The 25,407-nt window shown below is 45.9% G+C and overlaps 1 protein-coding gene across 2 annotated transcripts in view; it reads left to right on the forward strand.

The window, feature by feature from the left end:
- Nucleotides 1-25,195, forward strand: part of LOC137523036 (beta-1,3-galactosyltransferase 2-like) — a 37,635-nt gene extending 12,440 nt beyond the window's left edge. Inside the window, exons 1-2 of one of the 2 annotated variants that reach the window (XM_068243225.1) lie at nucleotides 11,084-11,140; nucleotides 23,729-25,195. In XM_068243225.1, the coding sequence (XP_068099326.1) occupies nucleotides 23,822-24,934 (1,113 nt within the window). In that variant the 5' untranslated portion in view covers nucleotides 11,084-11,140; nucleotides 23,729-23,821 and the 3' untranslated portion in view covers nucleotides 24,935-25,195. Of the gene's footprint in view, nucleotides 1-11,083; nucleotides 11,141-23,728 lie in introns of those variants that run through there. The other variant, XM_068243224.1, reaches the window with a different exon arrangement.
- Nucleotides 25,196-25,407: the final 212 nt, after the last annotated feature.

Raw genomic sequence — 25,407 nt, forward strand, 5'->3', positions numbered from 1 at the left:
TTGCCTCTTCATGCCTCCTCTGGGTCTCTCTCTTGCGTACGTTAAAAAGGGGCGCTGGGAAAAAAGGGCGCCGGGTTTTTAACGATAAGCATGGATAACGTTTAAAAATGTATTGTACTGTATTTCGTTTAAAATTAATGTTTTATAAAGTTATAAATCATTAAATAATGTGCATTAAATCGGCAATTGTAAAAACGTTAATCTTTCGTTTAAATAGTGAAACGTATAATAACGTTTAAAAAAAAAAATTACTAAGTAACCCTCCCTGTACCTACCCCTAACCCCTAGACCCCCCTGTTGGTGCCTAAACCTAAGACCCCCCTGTTAGTGCCTAAACCTAAGACCCCCCTGTTGGTGCCTAAACCTAAGACCCCCCTGTTGGTGCCTAAACCTAAGACCCCCCTGTTGGTGCCTAAACCTAAGACCCCCCTGTTGGTGCCTAAACCTAAGACCCCCCCTTTTGGTGCCTAAACCTAAGACCCCCTGTTGGTGCCTAAACCTAAGACCCCCCTGTTGGTGCCTAAACCTAAGACCCCCCTGTTGGTGCCTAAACCTAAGACCCCCCTGTTGGTGCCTAAACCTAAGACCCCCCTGTTGGTGCCTAAACCTAAGACCCCCCTGTTGGTGCCTAAACCTAAGACCCCCCTGTTGGTTTTTTCGTTTAAAAATAATGTAAAAAAAAAAAATGTACTGTTTTTCGTTTAAAAATAATGTTTGAAAAAAATATTGTACTGTTTTTCGTTTAAAAATAATATTTAAAAATGTATAAATCATTAAATAATGTGTAATCATGAGAAGCAGTAATAAAACATTAAGTCTCCGGGCGCCGCTTTTAAAACGTTATTTTTCTCCGGCGCCCTTTTTTCCTATCGGGCGCCCATTAAACGATATTTATTATAGGAGTGAATGGCGGCGCCCGATTTGTCCACTAGCCTCAGGCGCCCGAATTTACTGTTACCCTCTCTCTTGCCTCCTTTGTGTCTGTGCCCACTCTGTTTCTCCTGTGTCTGTCTCTGTCCCCACGCTGTCTCTCTCTGTGCCTCCTCTGTCACCCAAGTTGCATCAGTTCTGGACGTAGCTTCAAGCACGAGTCCAGCGATGCCCGTCTATCCACTTTGCCTCCTGCAAGCTCTATTGCACGGCATACTTCCTGTATATCATGTGACATACAGGAACCCAAAGTTTTGCCAAGCACAAGAGGCGGCAGAGGGCGATAGAGGATGGAAGGTATGTCCAACGCTGCGGGCACTGGGACTCCGGGAAAGTTTGAAGGCGCTTCTTCAAACTTCCTCATGTGGAAATGACGTGATCGCGATATTCGCCGCTTTCACGATTCTGAAATTGTGATCTTGGTGATCGCGATTTCGATTTAAATTCGATTTATCTTTCAGGCTACCCATATATAGCGCAGTGCTCTCTGGCGCCACCCTGAAGTGATCAACCAATGGTTACCAGCTCTGAGGTCAGCTGACCGGCCTGGTCAGCTGATCCCTCCTTATCCATCTTAAAAGTTCTGCCTTTCAGCGCGTGCGCGCGTATTCCTAAACCTGTGTGAACTAACAGGCTCAGCCACACTAGCTGCACGCTGCTGCGTGCAAACCGCCGCGCTGGACGCGAAACCAGCCGTGGAACCAGCCGCCTTGCTGTCAGTACATGCGGCGGTTTTTCCGCGTTCTGCCATGTCACTAGATGCACGCTTCCGCGTGCAGACCGCCGTGTTGGAAGCGGAATCAGTCGCCTTGCTGTCAGTACACGCGGCGGCTTTTCCTCGTTTTCTCACAGTTAGGCATCGGTAGAGGGAGGTCTTGGGGTTAGGAATCAGCAGAGGGAGGTCTTATGGTTAGGCATCGGTAGCAGTGATGCTCGGATACCCCCCAATCACGGATTCGGTTACTCGGCCTGATTGAAAATAAAATCCGGAAACGGTGTGATTTCCGGATTTGAGACAGACTCACAAATTCGACTCAGATTTTTTTCTGTGAATAAGGCAATTACGCCTAATCACGCTCGTGATCACTGAATAGCGATTAAGCTATTATTAAAGCCCCAATACATGCTACAATCCCCAAATTGCATGGATTATAAAGGTGATATGGGGCTACAACTTAAACAAAAAAAAAAACCAAAAATAGCTTTTAGTTTTTGAGAAAATTGATTTTAAAGTTAAATCAACACTTTAAATGTGGCTATTAATTGGTATTAATTGGTTTTAAACAGGGAAATACACTTAAGCAATCGCAGAGGTAAAGACGAGCACCAATGGCACCTGGCGGTGGTGGTACCACTGGAGGAGGATGAGTGGGCGACGCCACAAAAACACCCAGAGAGGTTTTTGTAAATGGTTTTTTTTTTTTTTTTTTTTCTTGCATCGATAGCAGTGACATGGCAGCAAAGTTGTCCGATAAATCAGCCCAAAAATTCTAGCATCCGTGGTCCCCGGTGATGGGTACACAGACTGCTGTTGTCACTAAATAGGACATGAGAGGCGGCAGCAGGAGGACTAAGCAGCACTCTGCGGCAGCACAGAAGAAGAGTATAGCACCTCACTGGTGGCACCACAGCACGATAAATCAGCCCAAAAATTGTAAGCATCCGTGGAACCCGGCAGTGGGAACACAGACTTTAGTAGTAAAATACAACAACAGCGGCAGCAGGAGGAGGACTAAGGACTCAGTCAGCAGCAGCACTTAAAGGGGAACTTCAGCCTAAACAAACATACTGTCATCAAGTTACATTAGTTATGTTAATTAAAATAGATAGGTAATCTCTTACCCACCGTGTTTTAAAAGAACAGGCAAATGTTTGTGATTCATGGGGGCTGCCATCTTTGTCATGGGGGCAGCCATCTTTTTGGTTGAAAGGAGGTGACAAGGAGCAGGAGACACAGTTCCGACTGTCCTGTGTCCTGATAACCCCTCCCAGCTGCACACGCTAGGCTTCAAATGTCAAATTAAAAATGTAAAAAAAAAAAATTGCACCAAAACCGCAGAACGAGAACAACCAAATCAGAAATCCCATCATGCTTTGCACAGCATCAGGGGAAAAAAGCCCGGGCAGTTTTCTTCTGTGCAGCTAAAAATGAGGCTTGGGTAAGAGAAACAATGTTCTGACGCTGTGAAACTGTTAAAGAAACACCAAGCCTTTCCAGTGCTGCTGAGTCGATTTTTAGTCCGGAGGTTCACTTTAAGAGCATGGCACCTAACTGGTGGTACCTCAGCATAATTGTGCTTAGGTGTGTCGATAGAGGGAGGTCTTAGGGTTAGGTATCGGTAAAGGGAGGTCTTATGGTTAGGTATCGGTAGAGGGAGGTCTTAGGGTTAGGTATCGGTAGAGGGAGGTCTTAAGGTTAGGCATTGGTAGAGGGAGGTCTTAAGGTTAGGCATTGGTAGAGGGAGGTCTTAAGGTTAGGCATTGGTAGAGGGAGGTCTTAAGGTTAGGCATTGGTAGAGGGAGGTCTTAAGGTTAGGCATTGGTAGAGGGAGGTCTTAGGGTTAGGCATTGGCAGAGGGAGGTCTTAGGGTTAGGGATCGGTAGAGGAACGGGAGGGTTCTGTTAGAAAGTAGGGTTAGGTTAAAACACAGTAAAATATCGGTAAAGATTACTAATATTTTACTAATGGAATTAAGTAGTAGAATATCAGTAACTAGACGACCCGCGGCGTAGCATACGCCGCATAAGAGGGTAGAGGGCAGGAAGGGGGTATTGGGCACAGCGGATTGGAGGGGGGTTGGACCCCCCTCAACTGCGTCCCCCATGTGCACTCCCCCTCCTCCTTAAACTCAGCAGGAACCCTCACCTGGTTCCCCCATGTGTGCTCCCCCTCCTGCTTAAGCACAGTAGCAGCCGCCACTATTAGTAAGAGGCAGCGGGCGGGGATGACTCACCTCTTCCGTGTTCCATCGTGCGTTCCACTGTCGTCACTTCCTGCAATGCTGCACACTGTATTGGTGTAATTTGCCTTTTTAAAACAGAAGGAAATCTGCAATAATTTAGCTATAAGTGAACATTTGTGGTTACCCACAATGCACTGCTACTAAATATGCAAATTACCTCTTTTCCCCTTAGTAAGCCAAGCAAGCATTCAGAGCCGCTGGTGTATAGCAAGCATATAGCTTAATTTTACACAGTCATATCAAACCCACATGTGACAGCCTGTTTCAGACTTTTGGTCCTTATCAGTACATGGCAGGGATTGATATGGCTGTATGAGATAGGGCTTTGACCAGTACAACAGAGTAACCAAGCAGCTCAGGGTGACCCTAACCACTCGGAATGTATAGGGGGATAAAAAGGACCAAAATGACTTCCTACAAAAAAAAGCAAAGCTTGGTGTAATTTGCCTTCCTAAAACAGAAGGAAATTTGCAATAATTCAGCTATAAGTGAACATTTGTGGTTACCCACAATGCACTGCTACTAAATATGCAAATTACCTCTTTTCCCCTTAGTAAGCCAAGCAAGCATCCAGAACCACTGATGTATAGCAAGCCTATAGCTTTAAAATTTACACAGCTATATCACACCCACATGTGACAGCCTGTTTCAGACTTTTGGTCCTCATCTGTACATGGCAAGGATTGATATGGCTGTATGAGATAGGGCTTGGACCAGTACAACAGAGTAACCAAGCAGCTCAGGGTGACCCAAACCACTCGGAATGTATAGTGGGGTAAAAAGGACCAAAAAGACCTTCTACTAAAAAATAGTGTTGTCCGGATCATGAACTATTCAGATCTTTGATCCAAATCTCTTTTGTGAGTCGAATCATCCGAATCATCAAAATGAGTGATTCGGATCGCAAAGGGGGCGTGACCAGGAGCGGCATGCCCCCCTCGCAGCGGGGTCCTGGAAGCAGAGCAGAGATGGATCGCTCTGTTGGAGGGGAGCCAGCCTTGCAGGGACAGGTAGATGAGAGAGAGGGGACATGGGTGCCACTGCCAGATATGTGTAGAGCACACATACTGGCTACAATGTGCTGCTTATTTTATGCTGTCTGTTCCGTAGTTGTGCACAGTGAACAAATTGGAAACTTTTGGCTCAGAAGCACAGCTCAGTAACTTTGTAGACAGCGTGCTGGGCTAGAAGGGCAGGCACTGTGATTGCAGGGCAATATGATCCTCCTGCACTTTCTGCTCTAAACAGCTGCACTTCACTTCTGGGAATACTTTGGGGATTTCTTTCTTTCACTGTGCGACGTTTGCATTCAAAGTATACAGATGAACATATAGTTGAAATATGTGTAAAGCATATGATTGCAGCTTGTGGGTATTGTGTGCAAACAAACATTTCTGCTCTCTGCTCGTCCCTCCTCCCTTCTCTGTCCACTCCCTGCCCGTCTAAGTTCACCATCTTCCCTTCTCTGTCCAAGGTAGGGAAAGTCCTGTCCTGCTAGTCATTTCACCCCCGAATGCTTCCCTAGTAAAATGATCCGAGATTCGGATCAAAGATCCGAACCTTTTCAATGATCCGATTCGAATCATCCGAATCATTGAAAAGATCCGAACTTCCCATCTCTACAAAAAAAAAATCAAAGCTTGGTGTAATTTGCCTTCCTAAAACAGAAGGAAATATGCTATAAGTGAACATTTGTGATTTTCCACAATGCACTGCTACTAAATATGCAAATTATTCCTTTTCACCCTTAGTAAGTCAAGCAAGCCTATAGCTTTAAATTTTACACAATCATATCAAACCCACAGATGACAGCCTGTTTCACACATTTGGTCCTCATCAGTACATAGCAGGGATTGATATGGCTGTATGAGATAGGGCTTTGACCAGTACAACAGAGTAACCAAGCAGCTCAGGGTGACCCAAACTACTAAGAATGTATGGGAGGATAAAAGAGACCAAAAAGCCCTCCTACTAAAAAAAAGCAAAGCTTGGTGTAATTTTCCTTCTTAAAACAGAAGTAAATCTGCAATAATTCAGCTATAAGTGAACATTTGTGGTTACCCACAATGCACTGCTACTGAGTATGCAAATTATCCCTCTTTGCCCTTGGTTTGATATGACACTACTTCTTCTTGCTTGGACCAGCCCCTTCTTCTTGCTTGGACCGGCCCTGGGGGCGGGGCGCTACTTCTTCTTCTTGCTTGGACCAGCCCCTTCTTCTTGCTTGGACCGGCCCTGGGGGCGGGGCGCTACTAGGCACTTACTCTATATATTCTATATATATATATATATATATATATATATATATATATATATATATATATTCTCTCATCATACTCCAGGACAGCTCACCTGAGATTACCATTGAGTCCCTCCCCTATGGAAACAAATGCAAATTAAAATCAATCAACCAATCCGCCCTTGGTCTCACCCTATATAGCCAGTCCCCTCCTTCCCATCATCAGTTCTTCATTGTTTCCACTCACCCATGGACTAGTGCAGTGTTTTATTGTTTTATACACCGTAGGGGAGCATGCTATAGCACCTATGGTGAAGTTAGGGATTTTTTCCCCATGAGAGAGCAGTCTATGCTTGTGTGGGCAGGACGGATGGAGGTGTTGGAACGCCTGGGGAGGCAGAAAAACACTACCTGTCGGCGCTGAAAAGCTCTGGAGAGAGCCGGGGGGCGTCCTCTCTCATGGCCGCCTGTTCAAAACTCTAGGTGCGGCGTCTTCCTGGCCGAGGCTGGAGGTCACGTGGGCGCGTTCCGGAATCCGGAAGGAAAGCGGAATGAGACGCGCGGCAGCTCCGCCCACCGCAGTACGAGTGGTGGTTCAGCCGGAAGGTTTTCTTTGACCTTGGGAGGCGGGGCTGAGAGCGGAGATCAGCTTTAAGCTGCGGGGTACACGTGGACGCTGACACGCTGTCTGTGCGGACATGGAACAAGCGGAGGCCACCGCAGACAGCAGGGTACCAGCTGCGGATGAGACAGCTCAGCAGACTCAGGTACAAAACAGCTCTGATCCCTGCACAGGTTACAATGAATTGTTTGGCAGGGTGGAACTGACAGAGATTGTTTGTGTTTTCTCTTACAGAAGCATGCAAAGTCAGCTCAGAAAACAAACAAGTGCTCTAAATGTGGGGATGTTTTACCACCTACTTGCTCTAGATCCTCATGTGACAAGTGTAGGCATAAGGGGGATTCTAGCACAGATACTAATGTGGTAATGATAGATTTAATGAGGTCAATGAAGAGAGAATTGACAACCACATTTGCGGCCTTCAGAGCTGCTTTCCCCACGCAGCCTCAGGTGCAGGTACAGCCCCAGGCCCTCCCCCCGCCCCAGGCAGTAGTGGTCAGCACTGATTCAGTACCAATACAGGGTCGGACACAGGCTGAGGAGCAACCACTGGTACACGGTCCGCAGCGGCCGTCACAGGTGTTGCCTACGATTTTGGGGCTAGTTGAGCCTGACTCTCCCAATGAATCTTTTGAGGAGGGTTCGGGGGAATCGTTTGAGGATGGGGAGGCTCGAGATTCAGAGGGCCAGACAGCCTCCACATCTAAAATGGCCAGGTATCTGTTTAGTGTGGAGGATACAACAGAGCTTTTAAAGGCTGTATACGAGTCCGAGAATATCCAGGACTCTACTCCAGCCACATCGGTTCAGGATGATATTTACAGGGGACTGGAGGAAACTTGTACCAGAACGTTTCCGGTGCACAAATCTATTAAAAGTGTGATATCAGCTCAGTGGAAACAGCCTGAAAAAAGATTATTCATACCAAAGTCGTTTAAGAGAAGGTTTCCCTTTAAGCAGGAGGATCAGGATGTATGGGGAAAGTGCCCTAAATTAGATGCACCATTAGCCCAGTACTCTAAATCAGCAGACTTATCCTTTGAGGACGCGGGCAGTTTAAAGGATCCAATGGATCGTAAGGCAGAAATTCTTCTGAAAAGGGCATGGCAGGCAGCGGCTTTTGGGTTTAAACCCGCCATTGCAGCCATCTGCCTGACGCGCAATTTGGAAAAGTGGATGCGGGGGTTAAAGGCACACTTAGTGGCAGGTACCCCGCATGAAAAGATCTTGGAATCCCTACCAGTCATGTCCAAGACAGTAGCTTTTTTGGCTGACGGGGCCACTGAATCTTTAAGATCCACAGCCAAAACAACTGCTCTCATAAACTCCGCTAGGCGCGCAGTGTGGTTAAACACGTGGGAGGGCGATGTATCCTCCAGCATCGGTTATGCGCTATGGAGTTTGAGGGGCAGTTATTGTTTGGCAAGGACTTAACTGACATACTTGAGAGGTCCTCAGATAAAGCCAAGAAGTTCCCAGACAAAAGGAAGAGAGGTACAAATAGGGCCTTTCAGGGGAAACGTTATTTTCCCAGACGAGATGGAGGCAGACAGAGCTTGCAGCAACCACAGCACCAAAGAACAAGGAGATGGACTTATAATGCAGGCAGGGGAAAGTCTACCTTCCTGTTCAATAAGCCACAGCCAGCCTCTGCAAAGCCTGACAAATGACAGAGACTTACAGGTGGGGGGAAGGCTTCTTTATTTTTTTCAAGCCTGGCAGAAGATAACAGGGAACGGTTTTATTTTAGAGTTAATAAGGAATGGATACAAAATAGAATTCCGGGCCCAGCCCCCCAGGAATTTTGTAATTACAGGAACTCCCAGGGACCCAGAAAGGGCGGTAGCTATTCAATCCTCTGTGATAAAGTTGTTACAACAGAGGGTAATTCAGAGGGTTCCGGTTCAGGAATATTGCAAGGGGTTTTATACCCGAGTATTTGTAATTCAAAAACCGTCAGGGAAATACAGAATGATCCTCAACTTGAAACCCCTGAACCCTTACATTCTGGAGAAAAGATTTCGGATGGAGAGCGTCGCATCGATCCGCAATTTGATTTGGCCAGAAGCGTTCATGGCCACCTTGGATTTGGAGGACGCTTACCTCCACATCCCTATCCATCCGCAATTTCAGAAGTTCCTGAGATTCGCGGTAATTATAGGGGACGCGGTATGCCATTATCAATATTGCGCCCTGCCATTCGGAATATCCTCCGCTCCGAGGATATTTACGAAGGTGGTAGCGGAAGCCGTCGGTCATCTCCATCTCCAGAATGTAAGGGTCCTGCCATATCTAGATGACTTTTTGGTTCTGGCAAATACAGAACAGGCGTTAAAAGAAAGTTTACAGCTCTGCATCCAAACCCTGGAGACGCTAGGATGGATAGTCAGCAGAGAGAAGTCATGCTTACAACCCACTCAAACAGCTGTATTCCGGGGGTTAATATGGGACTCAAGGCAGGAAAAGATTTTGCTACCAGAGTCAAAGGTAGACAAGTTGATGACAATGGTGAGAGACTACGAATTAGCCCCGACAGTTTCCTTACGACAGACAATGACCCTGTTAGGTCAGATGACGGCAGTAATCCCGGCGGTAGAGTGGGCGCAAGCTCATATGCGGGAATTACAGTCATGGCTACTACAGACATGGGACAAACAGAAGGCCTCCTTGGACAATCACTTTGTCCCCCCACAGCCAGTATTACAGTCACTCCATTGGTGGTTGGATGCAGACCGGCTAGCCAGGGGTCATCCCTGGATGCAAAGAGATCCAGTAAAAGTTTATACGGATGCCAGCGCATGGGGTTGGGGAGCCCACTGTCAGGGGCATCAAGTGCAGGGGCAGTGGTCTCCGCAGCTCAGTCAGAAGTCATCAAATTTCAGAGAGCTGATGGCTGTCAAATTGGCACTACAGTCGTTTCAACCTCAGTTACACAACAGAGAAGTAACGTTGTTTTCAGACAATATGGTCACAGTTTCCTATATCAGAAAGCAGGGGGGAACCAGAGTACAGAGTCTCAGAGAGTTAACCATGGAGATCTTAGTCTGGGCAGAGGAACAGGTGACGTCACTGACGGCAACTCACATACAGGGGACCCAGAACCGTTGGGCAGATGCGCTCAGCAGGTCAACCCTGACGGAGGCAGAGTGGCAACTGAACCAGGAAGTTTTCGATCAGATAGTAGCCCAGTGGGGCAGACCAATATTGGATCTGTTTGCCACTCCACAGAACGCGAAGACAGCAGATTTCTGTTCCCTACTTCCTTCCTCTTCAACAGACCGGTTGGACGCACTAACAGTAGAATGGCCGACAGGCCTATTGTACGCCTTTCCTCCGTTCAACCTGATCCCAAGAGCCCTCAACAAGTTGAGACACTCACGTTCAGAGGTGATATTCATAGCACCCTGGTGGCCGAGAAGGGCCTGGTTCCCGTTTCTACAGACCCTAAGGATAAGGGGCCCTTGGCACTTAGGAGCCAGGCCAGACTTATTGATGCAAAACAGTCAGCTACATCCAGATCCGGGGTTTTTCCAGCTCACAGCCTGGATCCTGAAAGGCAGACTTTGAGTGGTTTAGGATTTTCACAGAGGGTTATTAACACTCTGTTACCATCTTTTTCCACAGATCCTAAGAATGATAAGGAAAGGAGGTTGGCAAATCTAGACGTAAGACAGGCGATTATTACCTACTTACAGAGGACACGGCAGTGGAGAAGGTCCAGCCATCTGTTTGTTTTATTTTCAGGTAGCCGTAAGGGGTTACAGGCTTCAAGAAGTTCCATAGCCAGATGGATCAGGGAAGTTATAGCTTTAGCTTATAAGGAGTCAGGTAGTGATATACCCACAAACATAAGAGCACATTCTACGAGGTCCGTGGCAGCCTCCTGGGCAGAAAGATCAGGAGCAACATTAGACCAGATATGCAAAGCAGCTACATGGTCGGGACATTCGACATTTGTGAAGCACTATCGTGTGGAGTTGCTATCCAGCCAGGATCAGGCATTTGGACGCAAGGTGCTTCAGGCAGTCATCCCACCCTAAGGTAAAGAGTTCTCGCTGGTCTCAGGTGAGCTGTCCTGGAGTATGATGAGAGAAAGGCCGTCCTACTCACCGGTAGTAGTGTTTCGGCGAATACTCCAGGACAGCTGCCTTAGTACCCAGCCCTAATTTTGCGTATGTCAGAGGAATAAATAATTAAAGACAGAATGGGTTGAGCTAGATACTCTTCTATTAAACTGATGATGGGAAGGAGAGGACTGGCTATATAGGGTGAGACCAAGGGCGGATTGGTTGATTGATTTTAATTTGCATATGTTTCCATAGGGGAGGGACTCAATGGTAATCTCAGGTGAGCTGTCCTGGAGTATTCGCCGAAACACTACTACCGGTAAGTAGGACGATATAGATATAGATATAGATATAGATATAGAGATATATAGATATAGAGATATAGAGATATAGAGATATAGAGATATATAGAGATATATAGATATATAGATATATAGATATATAGATATATAGATATATAGATATATAGATATATAGATATATAGATATATAGATATATATATATATATATATATATATAGATATATATTTATATTATATTTTACTGGTAATTTGCTAGCGGTGATCCCTTGCACACTTTTTCCAGCCATATTTTTTACATAGATGCGGAAAGGGTATCTGCCACCCACTCCGCTCACACTCACCATTGGCCACGTGCATCGCACCACCGCCTCAGCCACTCAATGCTTCCCTGTCAGTGTGCATAGCTCCACCCACACTTGCCATGGCCACACCCATTGCACCACCCACAGCTATGCCTCCCTGTCAATGCACATAGTGCCGCACACCACCGCATACATTGCCTGAACCATGGTGCATATCGCACCACCCACACCTTTCCATGTCAGGGTGTATAGCGCCACCCTGTGGGTGAGCGATGGTCTGTGTCTCATCACAGAGCAGAGTGCAAGGAGCCAGGGGAGGGATGAGGGAGGGGCAAAGCTGCCCAATGAGAGTTGCGGAACGCCTCCATTGGTTGTGTTGCAGGAGTGCCTCTCCTGTAAGGGACGCCCCTGCCCCTCGAGGCTACAAGCTGCATGTCGGCAATTTGGATGGGGGAGAGGTTGGTTGACAGCGTGGTGCCGGAGGGGCAGAGAGTGGCGCATAGGGGACACAGGGGCATAATATGGACCTGAAAACATGCCACTGTGTCCGCCCCCTCATGCTGCCTTGGGTACACTTTAAAGGGATCTTTACCACAAATCCCTGAATCCCAATATCCATCTTATATTTCGTACAAAAGAAGATCTCTCCTGTCAAGAATACAATTGTACATGCAGGAAAAGGGAGTAGGAAAATACATTAAGGGACAGTGCACACCAAAAACCTCTAGCAGATCCGCAAAACGCTAGAGGTTTTTGAAGCAAATTTTCAGAGCAATTCTAGGCATGTTTAGAGACATTTTATAAACATGTCTAGCGTTTTTGGGAGCGTTTTTGTGTAGCAGATTTCATATTTTGTTATAGTAAGGTCGCATTCACAGTGGGACGTTATGGTCACACGTTATAAAGTCTTATGACGCAGCTTACCCCACTGCAATGCTAATCCTATGGGCCGTTCACAGTGCGACGTTATGGTCGCACGTTATAAAGTCTTATGACGCAGCTTACCCCACTGCAATGCTAATCCTATGGGCTGTTCACAGTGCGACGTTATGGTCGCACGTTATAAAGTCTTATGACGCAGCTTACCCCACTGCAATGCAAATCCTATGGGCCGTTCACAGTGCGACGTTATGGTCGCACGTTATAAAGTCTTATGACGCAGCTTACCCCACTGCAATGCAAATTCTATGGGCCGTTCACAGTGCGACGTTATGGTCGCACGTTATAAAGTCTTATGACGCAGCTTACCCCACTGCAATGCAAATCCTATGGGCCGTTCACAGTGCGACGTTATGGTCGCACGTTATAAAGTCTTATGACGCAGCTTACCCCACTGCAATGCTAATCCTATGGGCCGTTCACAGTGCAACGTTATGGTCGCGTTAAAAAAACGTTGCGTTGTGGTAACTCACTGCTTGCAGTGCGGTACCTCTTAACACAGACACGTTGCGACTTTAACGTTTAAAACACAACGTCCCACTGTGAATACAGCCTTAAGCTGTAACTGAAAAGCTACTGTAACAAAAACGCTTTGAAAACCGCTCTGATCCAGCGTTTTTCAGAGCGGTTTGAGCTTTTCCTATACTTTACATTGAGGCAGAAACGCATCTGCAAACCGCAAAAATGCTGCAGGACCCACGTTTGCGGTTTGCTAAAAACCTCAAACCGCTGGTGTGCACCATCCCATAGAGATACATTACCCAAGCGTTTTCACAGGCGGCAGCGGTTTTGAAAACGCTACCAAAAACGCTTGGTGTGCACCAGCCCAGACAAAAGAAAAAAAAATACGGCAATTTTTGCTGCCTAAACTGCCAATCGTTCAATAACTTATTTAAAGGTGAGTTTGTACACATCCTCTTATGCTGAGAATATACCAGGAGTTTTTTTAAGCAGATAGATGGCTCGATAGATATTTTCCGGCAGGTCCGATCTGATTTAGATCATTTTTCTGATCGATTTTCTGGTCACTTCTATACAAATCAATAAAAAAAAAAACCGATTGAGCCATCAATATGCCGAAAAAACTAATTGTATATATCCAGCATAAGGCACTAAATATCAGGTAAGGTGACATGTTATCTGTGACTCTAGCAATGTTATCTACATGATAAAATGTCCTTGTAGGTTCGGATATGTGGCGAAAAAACCCCCCAATGTTTATAAGATAGTTTGCCATCTGAGATCATAAATCTGCTATCGGATTGAAAAATACGGAACAAATGACAGAAGAAAACATTGCCAGATAAGATACAGCTGTAATAAACCACAGTACAGGGTCTGAGTAATTTATATGGTCAGGTAAAAAGAGGAAATGTGTATTTAAAGAGAACCCGAGGTGTTTTCTTGGGGGCAGATGGGACATAGAGGCATGTTCTCTGCCTCATGACATGTCTCTGTGTCGTGTCCCCCCCATCGCTGCTCTCTGCCCTCCCCCACTGCCGCACAATAGCCCCCCCAAGATTAGCGACAATATTTGTCGCTATCTCGTAGGTAAACATGTGGGAGAGGGATTCCCATTTTCATAACGTTCCCTCGGGGTTTCCAGAGCTGCCATTGGGCAGCTCTCTCTCCCTGGCCACACCCCCTTCCGCTCCCCCGCCTCCCTGCACGCTGTGAATGAGAGAATGAATCTCTCATTCCAGCGTCATGACCAGAGGTCATGAAAGTGAAAGTGGGCCATTGCGGCCCACAGGAGCAGCAGGGAGCGGCGGTTTTGGATGCTACTTGATTTTTGTTTTTTTAGCCTCCAGTTTTTTTTTTGTTTTTTTTTATGAGCTCACCTTGGGCTCTTTTTAACCACTTGAGGACTGCAGGGCTAAACCCCCCTAGTGACCAGGCAATTTTTAGCTAAATTGGCCACTGCAGCTTTAAGGCCAAGCTGCAGGGCCGCACAACTCAGCACACAAGTGATCCCCCCCCCCCCTTTTCTCCCCACCAACAGAGCTCTCTGTTGGTGGGGTCTGATCGCTCCCCCCATGTTTATTTTTTTTTTTTAATCAATATTTGTGTTGCTGCTTTTTAAAAAAAAAAAAAACTGTTGCTTTAAACCCCTTCCCTCCCTCCCTCCCTCCCACCCCACAGCCGGCCAATTACGGCGATCGGCTGTCATAGGCTTCTGCCTATGAGAGCAGATCGCTCTCTTGTCCCCCATGGGGACAGCCGTGTCACACGGCTGTCCCCAGTGCAGCGCTGCTGCTCATCGCAGCGCTGCACCAAGTAAATAGACGGCGTGATCGCCGTCTAACAGTCTCCCGAGCGGCAATAGCCGCTCGGAGACTGAAGGCGGGGCGATGCGCGCGCACCATGCGCGCGATCTCATGCAAAACAGAGCCCCAGGACTTTACGCCAATTGGCGTTAGGCGGTCCTGGGGCTGCCGCCGCGGCCACGCCTACTGGCGTGACGCGGGCGGCAGAAGGTTAAAGTGTACATGTAGTGAAAAAAAAGTGCCTCTAGGGGGTACTCTCCTTGGGAGGAGGAAGCCTCTGGATCCTAAAGAGTCTTCCCTTGTCCTCTTCTACAGCCCCGTTTCAGCCCTGGGGCGCCACAAAGAGAGTTTGTTGGTGCTAGCACCGCCCCTCTCAGCTTTTTTTGTAAAAGCCAAGCGGATCGGGACAGCGCATGTCTGAGTGTGTGCAGACCTGATGGGGCTCGGCTATTTCCAAGCAGAACGGTGCTAGTATGGGTGCACGGAAAGGCCACTCCTTGGGTGCCTCAGCACTGGCTGAGGAAGACAAGGGAAGCCTCTTTAGGATCCAGAGGTTTCCACCTCCAAAGGTAAGTATTGTTTTTCTTTTCTCCAAAATAGCTTCACAGGTTTACTAAACTGGGTGGTTTAATTTATAATCTGTTAATTATTGTGTAGACAGAAATCCCTCCATTGTAAGCTTACAATCTAATGGGAGGTGGGGTAGTATACAATATGCATACCTAGAGGTAGTGTGCTTTTTAGGTTATCTAGTAAAGATTACAACTTGGCCAGAGGTTGAAGAGGGAATGGTAGAACGTATGCTTGTTGGAAAAGTGAGTTTTTGAGGGCGGAGAGTGTCGGATGTGTTTTGGAAGGATATTCAGGAGGAGAATTGAGGCACATGAGAAATCTTGTATATGTGAATGTGAGGAGGTGATTCTAGAGGAGGACAACAGAAGGTCATGTGCAGGTCTGAGATTGTGGTTGGGTTGGTATCTGGAAACTAGTGAGATGTACCGGGGAGAGAGATTGTGGAGAGCTTTGTAGGTTAGAGTTAAGAGTTTGAAATGGATCCTCTGGTTAATTGCATCCATTTCTTGCACCAAAATTATAGGGGAAACACCTCGTTTGAGCTAAAAAGTGTAGTGGGCATGAGCTTAAGCAAAAGGGCCCACCCAGAACCTGTGAAAGACATTTAACCCCTTTGTCTACAAATATATTAAATCTAGGGCATCTGATACTTCATCCAAGCCACGACAATGTAGATATATGATTTTCCTTTGGGGAACAGCTGTATACAATTGGGCACGCCCCAGCACTTTCAGCTGCAGCACTAATTGGTATAAGGGAATATATGTTTTCTTAGCCAATCGGTTATCATCCGCCCCCCACAGATGAACAATCATTGCTGTAGCCAATAGTGATGAGCACAAATTTCTCATAATTGTAATTCCACATCGTAATTTGCAACTATGATGCATTCATTCATAATTATTTTTGCACGTAATTGTGATCCATCTGTAATTTTGTGTAATTACGCAAACTTTCGGGTAATTTCTTGCCAACTTTAGTGGTCAATAGCAAAGCCCCCATACATGCTATTATCACCAAAATCACTAGGTACCGTACTTTTCGCCGTATAAGACGCACTTTTTCTCCCCAAAAAATGGGGTGAAAAAGTCCCTGCGTCTTATACGGCAAAGGCAGGGAATCCCCGACTTACAAACGCCCGCTGAAACGAACCGCGACCCGCCGTCATCGGGGATTCCCTGCCTGTGTGTCCCGCTGTGGCAATCTAATCCCCCCGCCACCGCTGCCTGCCCCTACCCCCTCCTGTGTGGTCGGTCCCCCCCGTGTAAGCAGCGGTGCGCCGGCAGCAGCTTACCTCTTCCATCTTGCCCGCGGCGAATGAAGACATCCGGCTTCTGTGGGCGGTTTCCTCTAGTGCCGGCTTGTAATGACGCGTCATCAATGACGCGTCATTACAAGCCGGCACTTGTGGAAGCCGCCCACAGAAGCCGGATGTCTTCATTCGCCGCGGGCAAGATGGAGGAGGTTAGCTGCTGCCGGCGCACCGCTGCTCACACGGGGGGACACAACCACACCGGAGGGGGTAGAGGCAGGCAGCGGGGGGATTAGATGGTCGCAGCGGGGGATTAGATGGCCACAGCGGGCACATAGGGGTACAGCAGACACTGGGGGCAGACACAGGGGGGTGACAGCAGGGCACTGGGGGCAGACACATGGGGGTACAGCAGACACTGGGGGCAGACACATGGGGGTGACAGCAGGGCACCGAGGGCAGACACATGGGTGTGACAGCAGGGCACTGGGGGCAGACACTATGGGTGTGACAGCAGGACACTAGGGGCAGACAGCAGGACACTAGGGGCAGACAGCAGGACACTAGGGGCAGACAGCAGGACACTAGGGGCAGACAGCAGGACACTAGGGGCAGACAGCAGGACACTAGGGGCAGACAGCAGGACACTAGGGGCAGACAGCAGGACACTAGGGGCAGACAGCAGGACACTAGGGGCAGACAGCAGGACACTAGGGGCAGACAGCAGGACACTTGGGGATAACATGGGGACATAGGAGGACACATTGGGACACATGAGGATACCATTTGGAGTAGCTCATGTACAAGATGCTCCTGAAATATGGACGCACCCGGTTAAGGTTTTTTTTTAATTGTTTTTCCCTGGTTTTTGCCCTCTAAACCTGGGTGCGTCTTATATTCCGGAGCGTCTTATACGGCGCGAAATACGGGTATGTTAAAGGAATACTGTAGGGGGCTCAGGGAAGAATGAGTTGAACTTACCCGAGGCTTCTAATGGTCCCCCGCAGACATCCTCACCGATGCTCTGGCCCCGTCCTCCGGTTCAATTCTGGAATTTCAGACTTTAACTATTTGACATTCCTGGACGTGAAACTCACGTCCAGGAAGCCATGTGCACTCCTGCGTGTTCCCGCGGTCGATCGTGCACGCGCGCTCCCGGCCCGCGGTTTGTTAGCCAGCGAATCAGTGAATCAGGCAACGGTGCCCGATCACTGATTCCTCTCCCCCGCAGAAAAAGCGACAGCTTCTCTCGGAAGCTACGCTTTTTCTGCTTCCTATGTTCCCCTACGTCGCTCTAAGCGTACGTGTTACGTTTAGAGTGACGTCACTGTAAACAAACTCATGGCTGTCATCTTGTGGCCAAAAAGTAAACTACATCTAAATGTTAAATAAAAATACACATATTTACAAAAAAAAAAAAAATACAATTTCAATCCCACCCTCCCAAAAATACCCACATAAAATGTTTAATTAAAAAAAAACCAAAAACATTACAATAAAAAAAAACACAAATATTAACCTAAGGGTCTAAACGTTTTAAATATCTATGTAAAGATGAATTAATTTTTTATTTTTTTTTTGATTAAAAGCTTGTAAATAGTGATGAATGCAAAACGGAAAAAATGCACTTTCATTTCCAAATAAAATATTGTTGCCATACATTATGATAGGGACATAATTTAAAGGGACACTGAAGCGAAAAAAAAAATATGATATAATGAATTGGTTGTGTACTATGAATAATTAGTAGAAGATTAGCAGCAAAGAAAATATTCTCATACTTTTATTTTCAGGTATATAGTGTTTTTTCTAACATTGTATTATTCTATAATATGTGCAGATTACACAACACTCAGCATTCAAAATGATTCTTTCAGAGCAGTCTGTGAAGTAATGACATCTCCTCTGGCAGAGGAAAAGTAAATAGTCCAGGAACAGTTGAGATAATAAAAGTCAGATAACAGCCCTTTCCACGACTAACTTAAGGTGCCCATACACTCGTCAGATTGGCAGCAGATAGATAAGAAATGCATCTGATGATCTATCTGATGCGTTTTTAGAACATTTTTTACCAGGATAGAATTCCAATAGATTTCAGTTTGAAATCTATTGAAATTCGATCTGATGGCATTTTTTTGCCATCAGATTTCCATTAAGGCCAATGCAAACTGATAAGCAATCTCTTCAGATCGACCTAAATTTTCCACCCTGCAAGTTCGATGGAAATCCATCGAAATCGATCGAAATCGGCCATCGATCGGTCGATTGGCCAACCGATTTGCAATCGATCGATCGGGATCGATCGGTCGGCCAGAAAATCGGCTGAGTGTATGGGCTGCTTTAGTCGGAGAGCTTAATGGCTTGTTTGCATAGAGATAACAACTGGAGTTTCTCAACTCTTCCTGTACTGGAAACCATTAGACTGATGTATCTGATCTTAATGTTTAATTTCTTAGCTGTACTACACATACAAATCATAATATCATAATTTTTTTTCGCTTCAGTGTCTCTTTAAACGGTGTAATAACCGGGACAAATGGGCATATACAATACGTGGGTTCTAATTATGGAGGCATGTATTATTTTAAAACTATAATTGCCGAAAAGTGATAAATTATTTTTTTCCGTTTTTTTTTTTCTTATTCTTCCTTTTAAAATGCATTTACAGTAAAGTGGCTCTTAGTAAAATGTACCCCCCAAAGAAAGCCTAATTGGTTGCGGAAAAAACAAGATATAGATCAGTTAATTGTGATAAGTAGTAATAAAGTTATAGGCTAATGAATGGGAGGTGAACATAGCTCGGATGCATAAAGTGAAAACCGACTGAATGTGAACTGGTTAAAGTCTGAAAACCACTGCGCCTGCGTTGCCATATCCTCGCTCCCGCTGATGTCACCAGGAGCGTATAGCACAAGCCCAGTATGGTCTGAGCCTACACAGTAAGCTCCTGGTAACATCAGCTGGAGCGAGGACACCGCAATGCAGGCGCAGTGGTTTTCAGACTTTAAAGTCTGAAATTCCAGAAATGAACCAGAGGCGGGGCCGGAGCATTGGTGAGTGGCTGTGCGGGCACAGGATGTCTGCGGGGGACCATTAGAAGCCCCAGGTAAGTTCAACTCATTTTCCCCCGGATTTTAGCCCGACAGACACGACAGAGGAAAGGAGATAAGATTTATTACAGAGACAGTGCAATTAGGAAAGGCTGCAGTATGCCAGAGCACATTAGAACAGGCATAGGAACTTATAGGATAGAAGAACTAATGCTGGGAATACACGTTTCGTTTTTGCCTTCGTTTTAGCCTTCGATTCGTTCGGTAAACGAATCAAGTGTTGAAAACGTATGTGAAAATAGTCATAATCTCATTATAGTTTCGATTAATAGACCCCAAAAACGAATGACTAGTGATCGAACATGTTTGATATTATCTCTCTTTATCCATCTAATCGAGCCATTGGTAGGCTTGATGGCTGTTCAGATCGATTATATATTCGTTTATGCCGTCCGTCCCTGTACTACGTTTCGTTTCTTTGCAGCCTTCGATCATTGGAAAACCGAAACCATCAGAATCGAAAAAAAACGAAACCGTGGGTGGTGATATTAACCGTACGATCGATTATTTCGGGATCGAAAAGGCACAATCGAAACGAAGGTTTAAACGAAGGCAAAAACGAAACGTGTATTCCCAGCATTGGGCTGAAAAATTTGTTAGTCTCTTTAAGTACCAGCAGTCTCTGCCATCTTAAGGACCAGAGCCCGCTGGTACAAAAACAGCGGAATCCCAATGGATAATGACGAATCTCTGCACTTAATCGCCGCAACCGCCATCTCCTCCGCACGTCGGGAACCTTAGCCACCCACTCTGTTGTCTCTATGACGGCAGAGCCCTGTGAGCCGGTCAGGAGCCGCTTTCATTGGCTCCTGACCCTGTCTATCAATGTAAGCCAATGGATGCAGCTTACATTGAAAGACAGGGCCAGGAGCCAATGAAATTGGCTCCTGACCCGCTCAAAGGGCTCTGCCGTCATAGAGAAAGGCAGAGCAAGTGAGCTGCTGTGAGAGAGGTCAGGATTCAGCAGCAAGATCGGCGGGAGCGACGGAAACGGCGGATGCGCGCAACGGCGGCTAATTAAAATCTACACCCTGCCAGCCAGGTGACCACCAAAACAGGGCGTAGATTTCAATTAGCTTGGTACTAAAGTAGTTAAAGGATCTTTGTCGCAAAAATCTTAAATTTTTTTAAAAAAAGTATGTTTCTTCCAGAGCAAAATGATCCATAAATTACTTTTCTCCTATGTTGCTGTCACTTACAGTATGTAGTAGAAATCTGACATTACTGACAGATTTTGGACTAGCCCATCTTCTCATGGGAGTTCTCAGGGTTTTCTCTATTTTTAAAAGCACTTAGTGAATGCCAGTTGCTCTGTCCAACTGCCAAAAAAGTGTGCAGGGAGAATGGCCAGCATCTTTGTATACATTTTTTTTTCATGGAATGTCTTCATAAAGAATAAAGGCCATGCTGAGAATCCCCCATGAAGAGATGGACTGACTCAAAACCTGTCGGTAATGTCAGACTTCTACTACCTACTGTAAGTGACAGCAACATAAGAGAAAAGTAATGTATGGCTCATTAGAGATGGCCCAAACATCAGAACCACCACAGACTTAAATGGGCAGGAACATATTACAACTTACAGGGACTATTTCTGGCCACAAAAGTGATGGAAAAGTTGTTTCAAGGGGTCTAACACCTGGAGGGGGGCATGGCGGAGTGGGATACATGCCAAAAGTCCCGGGAAATATTACATATTTGACACAGAGCAGGGTTATGATCCCTAAAGGGCAGAAATCGCATTTCATTCCTAAATTGGAGGCATAAAGTGTTTTAAAACATCTTGCATGTGTATACATCGATCATGTATGGCAAGTAGTGTACTGCTTCACACTGACAGACCAAATTCACTGTTTAACGCACCTCTGCAAACAGCCGCAAAGGGTTGTCATTAGTTGACACTCTCAGGACATAATAGTAATAGTCTGCTGGCAGAACTACAAGGCCCAGCTGTGACAGTGGGCTTTATGCAGCTTGTCACACAGATATGCTATACTTTGATCACAAATACAGTTGGAAGATATGCACGGGTAATAGTGTGCTGGTGAAATTACAAGGCTCAGCTGTGACTGTGGGCTGCATGCAGCGTGTCACACAGTTATGCTATACTTTGATCACAAATACAGTTGGAAGATATGCACTGGTAAGTTTGCTGGCGGAATTACAAGGCTCAGCTGTGACTGTGGGCTGTATGCAGCGTGTCACACAGATATGCTATACTTTGATCACAAATACAGTTGGAAGATATGTACTGGTAATAGTGTGCTGGCGGAATTACAAGGCTCAGCTGTGACTGTGGGCTGTATGCAGCGTGTCACACAGATATACTATACTTTGATCACAAATACAGTTGGAAGATATGCACGGGTAATAGTGTGCTGGCAGAACTACAAGGCCCAGCTGCGACTGTGGGCTGTATGCAGCGTGTTACACACAAATTAAAAAAAAACCTAGCAGAAGAATATTAGCCCTCAAAAGGGCTTTTTTTGGGGTGCTCTGCTTTCAGCAATAAACTTCAGTGAGAAGCAAGCTAAACAACAGCCTAGCTAACTGTCCCTGTCTCTGCAGCAACCTGTCCCTTCCTGTCACTAAAGCAGCAGCCGGAGATTGAGAACATGGCCGTCCGAAACTGCTGCGTTTTTATAGGGGGGGGGCGGGGGTCCGTGGGGGAGTGCAGCCTGATTGGCTGCCATGTGTCTGCTGACTGTGATGTAGGTGGTCAAAGTTTAACCCTATGGCGAGGTATAGGGGGCGGGTCGAACGCGGTATGTGTTTGCGTCCTGCCGCAGATGCATACAGCTAAATTTTGCCAGAAACTGTCCGCCGGCGAATCGTACGAGTCATCTCTATTGCTCATTTTACTCTGGAAGAAATGTACTTCTTATTTGTATTTGTTTAAAATTTTAGGATTTTCGTGACAGTTCCTCTTTAACTAATGTGAAAGGTAACACGAAAGTCAATAGACTTTCATGCTACCTTGCTTGTCACATCCTATATGCGGTCCGAATGGACAGGAGAGCACCTAGTGAGAAAGGGCCCTAAGGGCTGCCTTCTACTAGCAACTGTGATTGGGATTATGTAGCGACTGTGCTCATGATTCCTAGTGCACCAACCGGGTATAACACCGCGATTGCTGTAAACTCTGTCAGAAATGTACAAGAGATGCAACAGGATGGACAATTGCAATCTGGTGAATTAAACTTTACCTGCAGTTTCACATTGGGTAAAAATAAAATCTGAAGAAAACATGACATAGTATTTTTGTTAGTGTACAATACTTAAAGTGGAATATAACCCTGCATTTCAACTTTGCTCTAAAACATTATTTACAGCATATTATATGCAACCAGCATTTTTTTTTTACTAGACCAGCATTGGAAGGGTTACACACAGAGCTTTAAAGTTCCGTGGAGAGAACTGCTCCCCGCAGCCGAAGTTTAGATGGATACATTTAAGTCAACAGAATGTAACAAGTGAGGAATGTTACATACTCTTTGGCTGTCCTCCAGCTCCTGCACAGTCAGAGAGAGTGAGTCACATTCCATACTTGTTACATTTAAGTAAACAGAATGTATCTATCTAAACTTTGGCTGCGGGGAGCAGTTCTCTCCAGGAACTTTAAAGCTCTGTGTGTAACCCTTCCAATGCTGGTCTAGTAAAAAAAAAATGCTGGTTGCATATAATATGCTGTAAATAATGTTTTAGAGCAAAGTTGAAATGCAGGGTTATATTCCGCTTTAAAGAGAAACCATAACAAGGATTGAACTTCATCCCAATCGGTAGCTGATACCCCCTTTTACATGAGAAATCTTTTCCTTTTCTCAAACGGATTATCAGGGGACTCTGTATGGCTGATATTGTGGTGAAACCCCTCCCACAGTGTGATGTCAGCACCCAGGTGGGAGATAACAGTTGTATCCAATTGCCAAAAAAGCAGCATCTCCTTCCACAGACATCACCTGCCAGCAGTAAAGATGTCACCATGTGATACATTACAGAATGTGAATCAGGGGGAGGAAACACTTTACAATAGGCAAACACTGACTAAATCATTTGTAAATAATTATTGTAAAAATTAAGCACTTTTTTCGGCACATTATTTTCACTGGAGTTCTTCTTTAAGTCTACCCTTTTTGTCTAATATCATTTAATGTGTTTCAGGACAATTGGTTACAAAGTGATGATACTGCCAGTATACTGGAAGAAAATTCTACTTTAGCAGCACACATATGAAGAACGTGTCAAAAGGCCACCATGCCTTTGTTGAAAGGAACTCACTGCTATTCGGGCAATAGAAGGAATTTAAAACGGTTGCTGGTTCTTTTGACATTAACTTTGCTGGGCTTGGCTTCTTATGGTTTCCTTCCAAGCATGATGGCTCACGTCGATCTCTACAAAGCATATTCTGTCCTTGCTAAGAATGGTCAATGGGTCATTGAAGGTCATTTCAACCTTGGTAAAAAACAGAGTACACTTAATCATTCTTCACTTAGAACTTTTCAGCCAGAGAATAACTCCACTGGAGAACCTCAAAAAACCCTCCACGTCTATGACTTTATCATCAACGAGCCTGATAAATGTCAAGGAGATGTACCATTCCTGGTCTTGCTTATTGCTGTGGAGAGAATACAAAAAGAAGCTCGACAGGCCATTAGGCAAACTTGGGGGGAGGAGGACTTTGTACCTGGGGTGAAGATACTACGCCTGTTTTTCTTAGGAAAGGACATTAAGTGGTCTCATGACGTCCAACAGGATCTGCTGAAGGAAAGTCAGGAATACCATGATATAATTCAGCAGGATTATTTGGATACCTACAGAAACCTGACCACCAAAGTTCTCATGGGCTTACACTGGGTAGCTACATACTGTCCAAAAGCCTCCTATGTGATCAAAACTGACGCTGACATGTTTGTAAATACCGAATACTTAATAAAGGTTCTCCTAAAGCCAGACCAACCAAGGAGACAAAATTATTTCACAGGTCGATTAATGAGAGATTTTAAACCCATTCGTAACAAGTGGAGTAAGTGGTATGTGAGCCCAGCGGAGTACCCAGAAAACCGCTACCCCTGGTTTTGTTCTGGGACTGGCTATGTGTTTTCAGCAGACCTGGCCTCTAAGATAGTCAAGGTCTCTCCAACCGTTAGGTTGCTTTATCTAGAGGATGTCTATGTAGGCCTTTGCCTTAAGAAGTTGGGACTTGCACCTGTGGCACCCCCAAAGGGCAGCGATTTCAATGCTGGGAAGGTTCAATACTCAGACTGTAAATACAACAAGATTGTTACCTCTCATCGTCTGAATCCGAAGGAGATTATACATTATTGGAACGAGCTACAGCAAAACAAACATAATTGTACAAAAGGATGAGTGAATCAGCTGGTATGAACTACAATTGTATTTGAAACAGCCAAAATCATTGCAAGTATTAAGATGCAGAGGTGGATTAAAGAGACTTTAATAAAAATAAATGGGCCCCCGGGGGTCACTTACCTCAGGAAGGGGAAGCCTCTGGATCCTCTGCCCCACGGTGGTCTCGCTGGGCTCCTCCGAAGTCACAGTTGACAGTTTGTCAGGCTGTGGCGCAGGCTAGTGTTGGGCGAACACTTGGATGTTCGGGTTCGGGTCCGTTCGCCGAACATGGGCCAGATGTTCGGCCCGAACCCCGAACTCCCCCGAACATCCCGCTTTTGGGGGCCCTTTGGGGTCGCAGGCATAAGAGGGGAGCATGCCCCGGTCGCGGGGGGGGGGTCGGAAATTCCCCCCACCCCCTCCGCTAGCGCTCCCCCCTCTGCCCGCTTCCCCATACAAAAATTTTCCGTAAAGTTCAATAGTACCTTCAG

Source organism: Hyperolius riggenbachi, chromosome 6 (genome assembly GCF_040937935.1).
Source record: "Hyperolius riggenbachi isolate aHypRig1 chromosome 6, aHypRig1.pri, whole genome shotgun sequence".
Taxonomy (NCBI): Eukaryota; Metazoa; Chordata; class Amphibia; order Anura; family Hyperoliidae; genus Hyperolius; species Hyperolius riggenbachi.